General features: G+C 49.5%; 1 protein-coding gene across 1 annotated transcript; it reads left to right on the plus strand.

Annotated features, from left to right (window-relative positions):
• Window positions 1-3,038: 3,038 nt before the first annotated feature.
• CBX4 (chromobox 4) lies at window positions 3,039-10,821 on the plus strand. Its single transcript, XM_035104183.3, has 5 exons — window positions 3,039-3,257; window positions 3,399-3,442; window positions 4,507-4,572; window positions 7,270-7,336; window positions 8,367-10,821. Exons 1-5 carry the CDS (start codon window positions 3,189-3,191, stop codon window positions 9,750-9,752), a joined length of 1,632 nt encoding a protein of 543 aa, XP_034960074.1. The 5' UTR covers window positions 3,039-3,188; the 3' UTR covers window positions 9,753-10,821.
• The last annotated feature ends 4,323 nt before the right edge of the window (window positions 10,822-15,144 follow it).

Below are 15,144 nucleotides of genomic sequence, written 5' to 3' on the forward strand. Positions count from 1 at the left end.
AGCAGAACCGAGGATCCTAAAATGACCCAGACCACCACCACCACCAGCAGCAGCAGACCTACCGAATTATGTTCTACTTTTTTAAAGAGCTCACACACCCAGCTTTTAAAATGGGGCGTAATCCAAGAATGTATTGCGAATAACTCTTGATCCGGATCAACCACTTAAAACATACATCCTAACTATAATTCAGTGGTCACAGGTAAGTGTTGTAAGAGGTCTGGTTTCTCCCACTTGGTAGTATGTGTAATAGTAATCAGATAGCATTAGTATGTTGGATAGTATGTGGAAAAGGAAAAGTCTAATCCTCTATCAGTACAGAAGCAAGAGGCGATAGCTCTTCTGAATTAGGACAAAGTAGCAGGATAGGATCTTGCAGGTCCCTATGAATGGAGTATCCGCCCCGCCCCCGCCCCCGATCAACTGTAGCGCATAGATTGGGGACTGGCGGTTGCATTTTTCGTATTGTCCAAAAAGCAGAAAATGCAAACTCCCCACCCCACCCTTCCTGATCCGCGGATCGGGCTCCTCGCCTCCGGGGCAGTTCGCAGAATCCGCTCGGTTGAAGCGGCGCTAAATTTCCTCCAGACATCAGTAGGGGGCGCACTGGAGGGCAACTGAGAGAAGACGAGATTGCTCACTTGCTGCTTAAAAAAACACACCGGCTAACAGCACGTGGAAAATGTAGGGAGAGGAAGTGGGGCGTGGAGAGAAGAGGAATTGATGTACAGTTCTAAGGGCCCGCCTTCCTCTGATTTTTTTTTTTAAAGGAAAGGTTATTGCTGGTTAATTCATAAAAAACGATCTGGGTCGACCATCTTTCCACGGTGTGCTGAATAGACCGGCTAGCTGGCTGCTTACGCATCCTCCCCTATCTGTGTCATCAGCCACCTTCCAAAGGACCCGTTTGGTCAAAGCAGATTTGGGAGATCGTAGAAAGCCAGGCATCCCCTTCTCCTCCCTCCCCCACTAGTTTAGCGCCAGCGCATCTATGGTGCTCCGGTTTCCAGCAACATCTCGCGCAATTGGCTGCGAGAGAAGGACGATTCCATCCGTGTTTAAATGCTCCCCTTTGCTGAGATTAATTCGCTTCTTCTGACTGAGACCCGATGAGCTCCCAGAACCTCGACTGTGTGTGGACAGAGGTCTTGTCGCTTTCCTGCCGTAACATCGCTTAGCCCACGCCGAGCCCCATTAAAGGGGGAGCAGCAAAAGATCTCTGCTGGAATTATAGCAGGGGTGTGTGTGTAAATAAAATAAATAAATAAATAAATCGACTGTTCCCGAAAAAAGAAAGCCACCAACTCATAGCGCCACAATAAATCAGGTACTCCCCTAAGCATAGCTGCCAAGTTCTCCTTTTTTTTAAAGGGAAATTCCCTTATGCTTCCTCGCGAGAAAAGGGAAAACTTGGCAGCTATGCCCCTAAGGCGCACGACGCTCCGGGGCAAATGGGTCGATCGCCTTCTCATGAAAACGCCCCCCACCCCACCCAAACTGGGCAACTTTGCGCACGTGTGTGAGCTCCGGTTAGGCGGGGAACTGTCCAGCCTCTGGTAAACTCTCCCGGTGGAAGCCACGATCACGCCAATCGGGCCGGGCTCTAAGTTTCCGAAAAAGGTGCCCGCTCTCCCGCCCACTTCGTGGAGCGACTGACAAGGGGGATTCCCGCCCCTTTGCCATACACTTTGGGAATACAGTATAATATTGTGCCCCGCAAAGCTTCCCCACCCCCATCCACTGAAGTTTTTCAGGATCTTGGCAGCGGGTCTTCCTCTGTTGCGAGCCTGTTTCTCCGTCTGCCTGTCTGTCTCTCTCTCTGTGTGTGTGTCCACATCTTCTGAGATTCTCCACTTCTCATCTTCCACGTCGCCCCGATCCCATCAAGAGCTGGCCAGCTCCCATCGCCTCCCCCGTTTATATCATGCCACCTCTCCTAGACGGTTACATGCTGCAGAACTTCCCCAAAGTCTCCCACTGGGATTCAGAGCAGAGGGCTCGCACCCGCCCCAACCCCAGCTCACTCGCACCTTTCGGGGGTGCCCTGCCATTTCCCCGCCCTCACAACTCCTCCCGCTCACCTGCCACTCCAGCGAAGGTTTCCATTGCCTTTTTTATTGTTCAACTTCTGCCCTTATGCGCAGGGTCCTCTCGTGGACAGTTTTTATTTTATTTTTAAAGGATTGACTGACTGGGATCCAAGATCAGAATTGAAATCCTGCAAACCGGGAGAAGCCATTCCTTCTCAAAGGAGAAGCTACTTTTCTGTCGCGAGACTAGGCTGCCCAAGGGCCGGAGCGGACCTGCTCCTCATCTCTTTTGACGTTTGACGTGTCTGAAACCTCGCCCACCCACCCCCCACCGCGTTGCCCTTCTCTCCCAGATATAGACTTTGCCGGGTCCCCTTTAATCTAAAGCTTGTTCCGTCATGTTTTAAAAGGTCATTCCCCCCACACCCTCACCCCATGACAGAACAACCCCCCCCCCAGCAAATGAATGGAAAACTTTGCGGATCAGCCCCTATGCTTCTGACGCTACGAAGCCGTCAGAAAAATCCATAAGGTTTTTTTTGGGGGGGGAGGGGGGTGCTACTTTGCAACTCCTCAGTCCTCCGGTTTGGTCCCCGAAAATGAAAATCTAGATTCCTTCCCTGCATAGGACTTTGCCAAAGGGCACAGTGTTGCTATCCAGAGAGACTGAATACCATCCTGGAGACGTTTTTTTTTTACACTGGCGGATTTCGAAATTTTAGGTGGGGGAGCTGACTAGCGTAGATTGCTGAGCAATGGAGCAGTCAACCCTCTCCCCCCCCCCACTCTCACACACCGCCTTCATGCGGGGGGGATTAAATCGAAGCCCCTTCTCCCCCGCCTCCCTAACGTTCTCTCCGTTTCCCCTCCCCCGCTTTTCCCGCCCCTCAACGGCGCCGAGCCAATCCCTGAGCCGCTTTTCTCTTTGACAGGCAGCGAGCTCCCCGCCCCCCGTGACGTCTCTGCGATGATTTGCATGAGTTGCGCTGCTGCAGGAGGCTGGAGCTCAGTTGTCTGGGAAGGCGAAGCGAGCGGAGAGAGCGAGAGAGCCGGAGAGCGCTGTCTGACTGCAAGACACCCCAGCCCTAGGGTTTCCCCCCTCCCTGCCCCGCCCGATCTCACGCTCCCCTCCTCCAGCCACCCACCCTCCTACCCAAAATGGAGCTGCCGACGGTGGGCGAGCATGTCTTTGCGGTGGAAAGCATAGAAAAGAAGCGTATCCGGAAGGTGAGCGAGCGACGGTCCTTGCAGCTCCAGGGTGGAGGGCGGAGAAGGGAGGGCTGCTGGTCTGAAGACTGCGTGGTGGTGGGGATCTTTCAGGAGACTGACGTCTTTTATTCCTCCCCCCTCCCCTTATTTTATTTGCAGGGCCGAGTGGAGTATCTGGTCAAATGGAGAGGGTGGTCCTCAAAGTAAGTCCTGGGGAAGGGCGACGGGGGACCTTCGAGCGGGCTGCAGAGTCTGCTGGCTTGCCTGCCTGCTAACGCACTTCGCTTGCATGCTCCAGCAATCCGGAAAATGCATCGGTTGTTTTTTTTTAACGCATGCATAAAAAGGAGGGGGTGTGCATGTAATTTGGGGTGGGGGAGGGCATCCTAGAGAAACGAGGCAGAGCAGTGCAGAGCCAGCAGCTTCAGAGAGAGAAAGAAGGCAAGGCGGCGACTGATGTTCAGCAGTTGCAGAAAATGGCTCCTTGGAAAGCAGGCTCCATATTGCAGAACCGAGCAGACCCGAGATCGAGGAGAGAAGGGAGGGCGAGAGCAGGGGAAGGGGGAGGACTCCCACAAATAAATAAATAATGCATTGAATAGGATCCGATTTAAATCCTCGAATCGGGCCCGAGAGGGAGAGAGACACCCGGGGGAAGGCGGCCACTCACTGTCACCAGGGTGCTGCCCTACTGGCTGGGAGGGGACTGCGATTGAACTTGACCGTCCCTCGGTCCGTGCTGCTACTTCTGCTGGATCAGAGACGACGTGCGGGAGCTCGGCAGCTCCGTGGGGGTCTGGATGACAGAGCGTACGAGGAGGGGGCGGGGGCGGGAAAGGCGCTGGAACTGGGTAGGATACCGAGACGGCGGAGGGGGCAGATTTGGAAGGGGGGAGCTTTTGGCCCGCTGCCGCATGCATGGCATTCCTCCGGAATAATAACCCCGCTAAATAAACAAGATTCTCTGCTCCGCCTGCCCAAACTACAGCCCCTCCGCCCATCCCCCCAGTTCCCTGTAGCGGCTGGAGTCCTGAATGCGCACTTTGAAATCTGTCTTGGGAAGCCTGAGGGGGGCGGCGGCTAACTTGGCCAGTCTCTAAAATGGCCCCTTAACATGCAGCTTGAGAGTGAGTGTGTGTGTGTGTGTTTAAGAGCTCCCATCGAGAACTACAAATGTGAATTACAGTACTGCACTATATAGCTAAGTGGTGTGCATTTAAAATAAATAAATAAATAAATAAAAACCTCCTTTTATTTCCTTTGCAAGGTATAACACGTGGGAGCCGGAGGAAAACATCCTGGATCCCAGACTCTTAATCGCCTTTCAGAACAGGTGAGAGCTTATGGAGCAAAGGGGATGTCTGTTTTTCTGCCTGTCTGTCCGTGTCAGGAGCTGTACACCCAGATCCATTTTCGGTGGACGAGTGGGGAGCCTAGAAACAGCCACGGCTTTTGCGCGGGAGGTGCGTAGTCCCGGGGTGGGCCGCGGAGTGCCGAGGACCTTTCCTTTGCTGCTGCTGCAGTAGCACAGGTCGCTGGGAGCGTGGCAGACTTGTGCAAGCGGCGCTGCGCGTGACGGAACTCCGTTTTAACCCATTCGCCGCTGCAGAGCAGGGACTTCCTTTCCGGACGACGCTCGAGTTGCCTTGCCTCGGTCGTTGCAAGGTGGTGGTGTTGGCACGTGACGGAAGGGAGAGGCGGCGGGTGTGCGCGCCGCTCGCCAGCTTGGCCGCTCTTGCGCTTGGCATTTTCTGAAAGCCTGCCTGGGGAGAATCGCTGCTGCGGAAACCTCTCGCAGAGAGCCCCTCCCACGTCGTGTGTGTGTGGCTGCAAAATGCTGCTCTCGTCGAGCCCAGGCTGCCTCAGCTGGAGATTGGGTCGCTCCCAGTGCATACGGCGCTGCTGCTGCCATAGGCTTGCCTTTTATGCGTGCGCCTCGTTTCCCTTAGGATTTTGGCGCAACCCGAAGTGTAAACTTGGGAAATAGGAGGCGACGTCGGGGAGAGGCACTTGCATTTATTTTTTGCTCCCACCACAGTCACCACTCGGTGCGTTTGCCAAGCTGCCCGAAGCTTGAGGACGCTGGGCCTTGCAGGATATGGGGGGGGGGGGGTACGGAGAAAGAGAGGTGGCTTCTCCAGGTGCCTTAACTGCACACCTTGGAAACGGCGCTACCGTAGTTGCTGCCTTTGCATTGCCCCTGTTCCGCTCCGGCCAGCCCCTGGTAGTGGCGGCACCTCCTCGAGCTCCGCCCCTCCCTTTCCCGCGTTCGATCGATAATTTGGTTATTTTGCGGTTCAGGCGCCTGGAGCACGTTATCCCCTCCCTCTTCAGTCCATGAGTGGCCTCCGAGGCAGCGGTGGGGGGAAGGGGCGCATTATGTGAATCCTAATGAGGTGATTAGCATCTAGGGCAGTTCCTGCTTTCCTGTCGCGTTGTGTGTGTATGTGTGTGTGTGTTTGCTTGCTTGCTTTCGTGACTCCCATCTCCTCTGCAGGCAGCACGTGGGATGGGTGGGACGTTGAGTGCAAGGAGGGTGGGGACTTGCCTGGACTTCCCCTCTGGATGCACTTTGTCTAGGATTTGCTGTCAGCACCCAGATGTTTTTGCCATTTTGCCATTACACAAGATCTCCCTCTACTGCCACTGCACACTTGCACTTTTCTGTCTACACACTCCTTGTAGATTGCTATGTTCATGGGTGGTTTCTTAAGAGAAGCAAAAAAGGACCCAATAAAGAATGTCTCCTGTGGCAGGGAGGGGAGTGTGAGCAGAAAGAAAAGCTTAAAAGTCTGCAGTCATTGTTTCCACCCAGGTTCTCCTAACCATGTTTATTCAGAAATAAGCCCCTTCCCCATGGTTTTCAGTGAGCTTTTATGACCTAGCTGTAAGCAAAACCTTAGGTGTATGTTTCATTGGAAATAAACTCAACTTAGAGAGTGTGATTTTACTTTTCTTGGAATAAGCCCCATCAAACTAAAGGAAACCTACTTTTGAATAGACATTGATAGGATTGGACTGTCGTCTACGTAGGACTTGCTTTCTCCCAAATGTTCTTAGAATTGCAGCATCTGTATTTGTTTTGACATTTTAAAATTAAAACTTCTACCAAAATGGTGGGTTAGTTAGCAAAACAAAATAAAGGGCCCTCGGAAAAGATATATTTCAGCCCCATTTAAAGTGCTAAAATGGCCCCCTGAGAGACTTGGCCATAGTAATTCAATGACTTGTTTTGTTGCAAAATATCAGATTGGCTGGTTTCAAAAGCTATTGCGTTTCTATGCCTCTTTGCATGGTTGTGGAAAATGCTGGTCTCCATGAGAACTAGATTTTTATTTATTTACTTGTCTATGAATTCCTAGATCTTGATAATTTCTTGGGGATAGAGATGCAGAACATTTTCATGCATTGCACTAACAGTGCAATCCTATACAAGAGTAAGTCCGACTGAATTTGGTGGAACTCATTCCCTGGAAAGTGTGCAAGGTTGCATACTAATTTGGAGGGAGTATTTCTTACCCATATTAGGTTACTCTGTGTATTCTGGGTTATTGTTTTTTAAGTTGCTCTTCCACTTGTTACCCTGCCTTAGCATTTACATGTGCAAAGCGTGAAAGGTGTTTTTTTGGTGCTGTGTGAAATTTTCTCCCACCCTTTGCTTGTCTGTGCATTTCGTCCCTCTCCGCCGGAATAACTGATACCCTGTAGGGGCTCGAGGCAGCAGTGCTTGCTGGCTTGTGTTAATTCCCGTGACCTTTTAGCATTTTGTCTTGTTGCCTTTAGTGCTGTAGCCTCCTGCTGCTGCTCTGCAGTAAAAATGCTGCCTAGCTCTGTGATTCCTTACTTAGAAGTCCCACTGTGTTCAGTGTGGCTTACTCCCAAGTAAGAGTGCTTAGCATTGCAGCCTTAATCTTGTGTTCATGGTTAACCCGCACGGTAAAGGACACTTTTCTCTCCCTTGTCCTCTTTGGTGTGTTGCTGGGAGAGAGGTTTCCTAATTGCATCGCTATTGATTTTTATATCTCTTCAGGGAGAGGCAGGAGCAACTTATGGGGTACCGCAAACGAGGACCCAAACCAAAGCCATTGGTGGTTCAGGTAAATCCAATCACTTCCTCTGCTTCCTACTCTCCTAACTTTCAAAGTGAGATAAGAAAATAACAGTACTGTAGATCTAACCATATCCTGAAATGGGAATCTTGCTGAGCAAGCAGATTTTTTTCAAAGGCTTTCTGAACGCCTGTTCTGTTTTTGTTTAATTAATAAATATCCGCTTCCTTGTCTGGTGCCTTTCCCAGGGGAAGAGAATTTCATCTTGGTTTCATCATACTCTGGGAGACAGCGTGTTTGTACACACACACACACACACACACACACACACACACATGCCTTGTTAACTGTAAATAGCAGAGGAAGCCCTGGCTATCCTGTGACTTCATAGGTCCTTTTGCCAGCATGTGTGGAATATATTCTGAGAAGGCCCAGCAAATGTGGTCTCTGTCGTGGGTGACCATGACTGAGCCCTCTGTGTCCCGCAAAAGAGATTTATTGGTGGAGTCTTAGGTGTTCGCTTCCACCTTCATTCTGTGTTTGGTGGCCTGGTTGGCTGTAAAATACACTTCCTGCTTCACTTGCGGAGACCCACAATGCAAGAAGTATGTAACAGGAGCCAAGGAGTGCTGTTCACAGCAGCATTGTCCCTGCCCCAGCCTGCCCCAATTTCAACATACATTTCTTAGACATCTTTTCCCCCCTTGTGCTCCAAAGGCCCATTGAGTAAAAGGATGCCTTGTCGCCTCTAGTTTAACCTATATCTCAGCCAGTTAGGGGAAAGGTGGGATGAGGTTGTTGGACTAGGCATTTTAGAACAGGGTTTCCCCAAACTTAGGTCTCCAGCTGTTTTTTGGACTACAACTCCCATCATCCCTAGCTAGCAGGACCCGCGGTCAGGGATGATGGGATTTGTAGTCCAAAAACAGCTGGAGAACCCCTGTTTGGAGCATCCTTTAAAAACTGTTGCTGTTAAAAATTAGGATCTGTTTCAATAGGCTTGTAAAATGGACCTGCCCTCCTCTCTCTTTCAAAGCCCTTAATGGACTATTTTCCCCCTCCCCGCTCCTTCTTACAGCTGCCATCCTTTGCACGCCGTTCCAATGTCCTCACTGGCCTCCAAGACCCTGCCGTGGAGAACAGGCCCAAGCTGGACCTGGGCAGCTCTGGCAAAAGCCAGCAGCATCAGTACGAACTCAACAGTAAGAAGCACCACCAGTACCAGCCCAATGGCAAGGAGAGCAACATCAAGTCTCACGGCAAAGGGAAGTACTACTACCAGCTGAACAGCAAGAAGCACCACCACTACCAGCCTGACCCCAAGATGTACGAGCCCCATTACCAGCCCGGCAGCAAGGAGCCTCAGCAAGGGCAGGCCTGCTTGGACCACAGCAAGAGCCCCTTGATGTCCCACATGGACAAATGGTCTCATGGCTCCGCAAAAAGCCTGCTGAACCCTGTGAAGAACCTGGGGGGTGCCGAAGGGAAGAGCAGCGCAGAGAAGAACCTTTCCAGCGGCACGGGGCCGCCTCCACCGCCCCCTCCCCGGGACGGCGTGACCGGCAACGGGATTGGCGGCAAGATGAAGATCGTCAAGAACAAGAACAAGAACGGCCGCATTGTGATTGTCATGAGCAAGTACATGGAGAACGGCATGCAGGCCGTGAAGATCAAATCCGGAGAGGCACCCAAGAAGCGGGTGGCTGAGGACAGGACTGCTAAGAGGGGGGCCTCCGAGGAGAGGCAGGAGTCGTGGAAAAAGCCCGGGGCGGAGAGATGGCCAGGCGGCGACCTCCAAGGGAAATCTGGGGCAGAGGCAAGTAAAGCGCCTGCCGATCATGGGACCAACTGCCAAAAGACTACAGCCCCTAGCAAAGAGCCCTCCATTTCTGAGCAGCAACCTCTGCAGCTCACCACCAAGCCCAACCTCGCCCCGTGGTCCCTGGACTCCAGGCCGCAGGAACAGAACTCTGCTGCTGCTGCGGCGTCATGCGTTGGGCTGAACCTCTCGCCCAGCTGCGTTGGGCCGCGCAAGCGCTGCCTCTCTGAACCCCACAGGGACAAGGAGGGCGGCAAGAAGCGGCTCACTTCCCGGAGCATCAGCACCCCTACCTGCCTCAGCCCCCCTACCCCGGAGAGACCCGAGACCCGAGCGCTTCCTGCCTCCCAACCCGAGGTTATCCTGCTGGACTCTGACTTGGACGAGCCCATAGACTTGCGGTGCGTCAAGGTGCGGGGGGACAGTGAGCCTGGCCTGGTGCACATTAAGCCAGAGACTTTGCCGGCACCGGCCGACCCGCCGGTGCCAGAACCTCCAAAGCCGGTGGAACACTTTGAGGTGGAGGAAGAAGAGGAGGAGGAGCCCCCAGTGCCGGAGTTCAAGCCTTTCTTTGGGAATATAATCATAACGGATGTGACGGCGAACTGCCTGACTGTGACCTTTAAGGAATATGTGACAGTGTGAGGAGGCGCAGGCTTCGGCCCTCTCCCTGGGCAGCCTAACACATGACACCCCACCCCCACCCCCCTCCTCCTCTAAGGTATTGTTCTGCCCAGAGAGTAACTCTATGGTGCCACCCGCGAAGATCAGACGTGGCCCACGACCCCCGCCACGCCCCAGAAGAAGGGAGGGTGGGGTGCGGCGATTCTCCTTCGCTAGAGGGTGGTCTTCCATCTTGGTTGGTTCCTTGGGGGGAGGGGGGGTAGATCTTCACCCTCCATGGGTCTCGTGCACCCGGAAGTACGTCAGGGTGGCAGCTTCCCAGTTAACTTGACGGGAGAGTTACATAGTATTATATTTTAACAGTGCTAACTTGTCGAGTCGTTCTTGCTCCCGTTTGTATGTGGTGTTGCTGAAAATGTATTGTTTGAGCTGAAGGCAGCCCGCCTCCCCTCCAAGGTGGGCCACGCAATTATATTTATTTGTAGGTATTTATATAATGAAATATTAAGAAAAGACTAGATTTATGGAGTTTCCCTAGATTTGCCCTATATATATATATAATTATATTAAATACATATATTATATATATATTAAAAGCTATATCAGAATATTTTCATTTTTGTCCCTTTTTAAAAGCCACTTCTGGTTTTTGTTTTACCCCCCCCCCCCCCTTACTTTTCCTTTTCATAAAACTGCAGGACCATCCCTTTTCCTCTGGTATATATTTTTTGATACTGTGTCCAACGCATTCTTGTTTTCAGTGTGCAAAAAAAAAAGTTAATAATAATAATCATTATCTAAATCTAAACAAGCTATTATAGAAACTGCTGCTACTAGAAATGTCTAAACTATAAGCTTCCAATTATTATGAATTGCTTGAATGTAAATATTAAATGGATATGTTGAAAGTGCATTTGATGTTCTGCAGCTAGCCTAGGGTCTGGGTTGCAAAGACTAGCTGGAAAGTGGGGAGGCACGAGGGCCTGGAGACCTGATGGGCACCTGTTGCTCTTTGGGGGCTGTATGCCGAAGGAAGGAAAATTGTGTGTCATGCAGTCATTGCAAAGGATTATAAACCTTTCCAAAAACACCAGGAGGTTTTGAGTACATTTATTGCAACTTTGGTTGTCCTTGGGGGCCAATATTATTGTGCATGCAATCTAAGCATATGCTGCTGTTTCGGGTCTCTGGTCATAATCTGCAGGGGGTACTTTGGATGCAATAGGTTCTCCATTCTTGGATTAGATGACCTCTGGAATTCTTTCTCACTCGCTAGCTGAGAGCCCACAAAAGAAGCACTTGAACTCGATGGGCAAGCTTCTGTTCTGCTTCAGTTTTCAGATGATTTCAGTTCTTAAATGGTGCAGAACAGAGCAAGGTGCCAAACGCTGTCATGCCTGACATGTATGGTCATCCAGCTAGTACAGGCATCCCCAAACTTCGGCCCTCCAGATGTTTTTGGACTACAATTCCCATCTTCCCCGACCACTGGTCCTGCTAGCTAGGGATCATGGGAGTTGTAGGCCAAAACATCTGGAGGGCCGCAGTTTGGGGATGTGCCTGAACTAGTACATATGTAATTGGTTGCAAAAAATAAGACCTACAGAGAGGCTGCTCCCTCGATAGCATCAAAACATCATGGATTCCCTCTCCTCCCCCCTTCCCCCCAGCGCCTTAAAGGTCAGGTGTAGCTTCTTAAGAAATCCTGGATAGAATAAAGTATAGGAGTACAATGATAGCAAGAAAATGGTGCTCTCATTCTGTCGCCCACACACTTCCTCCATTTGAGAATTCTGTTCCTTAAGAGGCAGGCTGTCCGTTTCAAAGAGTTACATGAATTTATTTGGCGTTCACCATCTTCGGATTGTAGGGTCCCTGTTGGGACTTGCACAAAACGTTCACACAGATGAGCCTCATCAGAACTTCCTAACCAATCATCCATAACAGTCTCTTAGGGTGCTCTCCATAAAACAGTCAAAATGAATTTCTGCCCTACCTTGGCATGTCATGAGAGAACATGGCAAAGTGAGCGGACTTTTGTCAACTTGTCACGTTAACCAGAAAGGTAGATTGCCAGACGGATACTTCCAAAAGAATGCAGTTGTGCTAGTGTAAATTGTGTTGGCTGTCATTCTGCGAAGCTTTAGTTTTCAGGATTAAGTCATGATCCTAGAAATAAAGGACTGTCTTCCTTCCTGTCCCCCGCCCCAAAAAATAGTCCACCTGGAAGAGCCTTCCCCAGCTTTTGCTGCCCTCCAAATGTTGCTGGGCCATAACTCCCATCCCTGACAATTGACTGCCAGCTGGGGCTGATGAAAGTTGTAGTCAAAAACATCTGGAGGGCAAAAGGACAGGGAAGGCTGACCTGGAAACGATGCTGCCTTTGCCTTCTGATATCTCAAAGCACATTTGAGATTGGATTGCTCTTGTTTTTGTTCTTGTTTATGTATTTTGTGCTTTTACGTTGCGAACCGCCTGGAGACCTGCAGGTATAGGGCAGTACAGTCGTACCTTGGTTGTCGAATGCCTTGGAACTTGGACGTTTTGGCTGACGAACGCTGCAATCCCAGAAATAATTGTTCCGGTTTGCAAATGTTCTTTTGGAACCCAAATGCCCGACGGGGCTTCCACGGCTTCTGATTGGCTACAGGAGTTTCCTGTGGCCAACTAGAATAATAATAATAATAATAATAATAATAATAATAATAATAATCTGTATGGCAAAAGAACAGGGAAGGCTAACCTAGAAACAATGCTGGCTTTGCCTTTTGATATCTCAAAGCCCAAGTGGAATACAGAACGCTGTCCTAGAGTCAAACGGTCCAGTTCAGCACTGTTTACACTGAGTGGCAGCAGCTCTCCAGGGTCTCATCTGGACTTGCAATGCCAGGGATTCACATAGGAGCTTTGAACTACAAACGTGTTGTTCCTTTCCACTGAACTATGAGGCACCTAGAGGCCCGTATTAGCAGATCTGAGCTTTAGGAAGTGCAAGATGTAAGGATAGGAATCTGAATTCTGCTCAGGCTACTAAGCTTTAATTGAAAGTTGCTGGACTACTGAATGCTGTAGCTGAGATTCCTGCATTGCAGGAGGTTGAACTAGATGACCCTTTGGGTCCCTTCCAACGCTTACCATTCTATGATTCTATATCCTTCTACGCCTCTGGTGCCACCGCTTGAAGAGCTCTTTGAAAGCTGGTTCTGTTATTTTTCTCAGCAATGCTGGTAATGGAGGGGAAGGTAGATTGGGAAGATTACGTTTCATTGGGCCTTGGTCTCATCTTGTTGCCCTCTCTGCCCTTAATTAAATCTTACAGATATGCCATTACAGTATTAGGCAACGCATGCTTAGGGTAGACTGCTGTTGGAGTGGGAACAAATTGCTCCAACTAAGATATTAGTTATCTTCTGCATAAGCAAAAAATACATACTGTAGGCTATTACTAGGTAGAATCCTAAGTCATCGGGAGCGATTCCTGTTGAACTCGTGGCAATTTCTCAGTAAAGCTGGCGTGGGAGTCAGGCTGCGTGTGTTTGACTCTTGCCAAGCACCTATCTGAGAAGGAACTGAGGACTTTAGCCATGTCACAACATGGGCAGCTGAACAAAGTCTATTTTTAAAATAAGCAAATTGCAGAAGTTAGAAGAACAAATACAAAATCAACAGGGTGGCAGCTCCCATGGTATCAGTGGTTTAATTTGATTTATGGATTTTTTTTAAGAAAAGGACTGCCTCTTACCCGCCCCCCCAAAATGCTTTACAGCTTTTTTTAAAAAACACAATCTCCATTCTTTCTACACAGACATCTTGCTAAATATTAATCAACTGTATTCTAGGAATGTGTTTGGGCTGCTGTAATAAAAACATTCAATATGTACTGAGAATGGATTTCTTCCAGTGAGAAATTGTAAAATCTTGGATGGAAAAAGCTTGAAGAAAATGCTTACTTTTTCCAATGAAATTGCTGTGTCCCCACCCACTCCTCATGAATTTCTTTATTCCTTTGTTAAGAGTGAATACGGAAATTTGGCTCAGCTTTGAAGTTTCAGGCTGTTTGTGTTCAGCTTTTGAGATTTTTTGAAAACCAGAAAGGCAAAACATATTTATCAGCTGCCCACTGTTAAAGGGCCACCTATGGATTTTGTCTTATAGGTGACTGCGTGAGCAAGTCTGGGGCTCCTTCTGACCTTTGTCTTGTTACCTTTGTCTAAAACAAAAAGATTTTAAAAGTAGAAAAACTTGCAAAGAATAATATAATACAACTTGGCCATCATAGCTCAGGCACTGAGCCACACTTCCTGTATCACACAAACATGTCAGTGGTTGTGAGATGAATCTTCCTGTTCCTCTAGTAAACTTAATTATATTTAATAACTTTAATCATTGGTGCTTAGCAATTAATGCAAAATGCATTATCACTAGTATATTAAAAACAACTTAATTGCAACTTATTACTAGCAATTGGCAAGCCCATGCTTCTTGCAGATTTCTCCCCACCCTGCTCCTGCCCCAAATTTGACAACTGTCCTGGATACAGAAGCCTCTAGAGCAGGCATCCCCAAACTTCGGCCCTCCATATGTTTCGGACTACAATTCCCATGTTCCACTGGTCCTGTTAGCTAGGGATCATGGGAGTTGTAGGCCGAAACATCTGGAGGGCTGCAGTTTGGGGATGCCTGCTCTAGAGCTCTGAGCTTTTTTGACGGAGCATCTGTGGGTGTTTTGAGGAACGCCATTTCCTGTTAGCTGTGTCGTGCATTGAAAGTACACAAGTAGCTGGCAGCTTCAGGTGCAACTGATTTAGTAAGCCGACAAAACGGATGGGGCCTATCCGCTCTTCAAATAGCAAGGGAAGAGGATGTGTTTTTAGTGTGCGAGGTTTGCTGCTGAGCTGCTCTCAGTGGCAGCTGGAGTTCCGTGACTATGCAGAAGTGCTTGTGTAATTCATGACACACGTGGCAGATTAGGAGGCATGGTGGCTGGCAAGACTACTGTAGTTGGATTCCTAACAGAGCATAGGCTGGCTTTGAAAGTGGGGGCCCCTTATAGATGTCAGAAATGTTGCTTCCACTGACCTACTGCTGCTTTCCTTCCACTTGGCTCTTCCTTTGTGAAGCTCTAGGGTTGCCAGACTCAATAGAGGACAGGACTTCTGTGCCTTTAATTGCCCTGCTCTCTTTTGAGTCTGGAAACCTTAAAGAGAAACCAGCAGACCCTTTGTTTAATTTCCAAGCAAAGGGTCTGCTGGTTTCTCTTTAAGGTTTCCAGACTCCAAAAGAGAGCAGGGCAATTAAAGGCACAGAGGTCCTGTCCTCTATTGAGTCTGGCAACCCTATGAAGCTCAGAGTTGGTTACATGGGGTCTTGGCTACACCCCCACACTGATCAGACTGAGACACCAATGTGCAAAA

Source organism: Zootoca vivipara, chromosome 2, assembly GCF_965207765.1.
Source record: "Zootoca vivipara chromosome 2, rZooViv2.hap1.1, whole genome shotgun sequence".
NCBI classification, from domain to species: domain Eukaryota; kingdom Metazoa; phylum Chordata; class Lepidosauria; order Squamata; family Lacertidae; genus Zootoca; species Zootoca vivipara.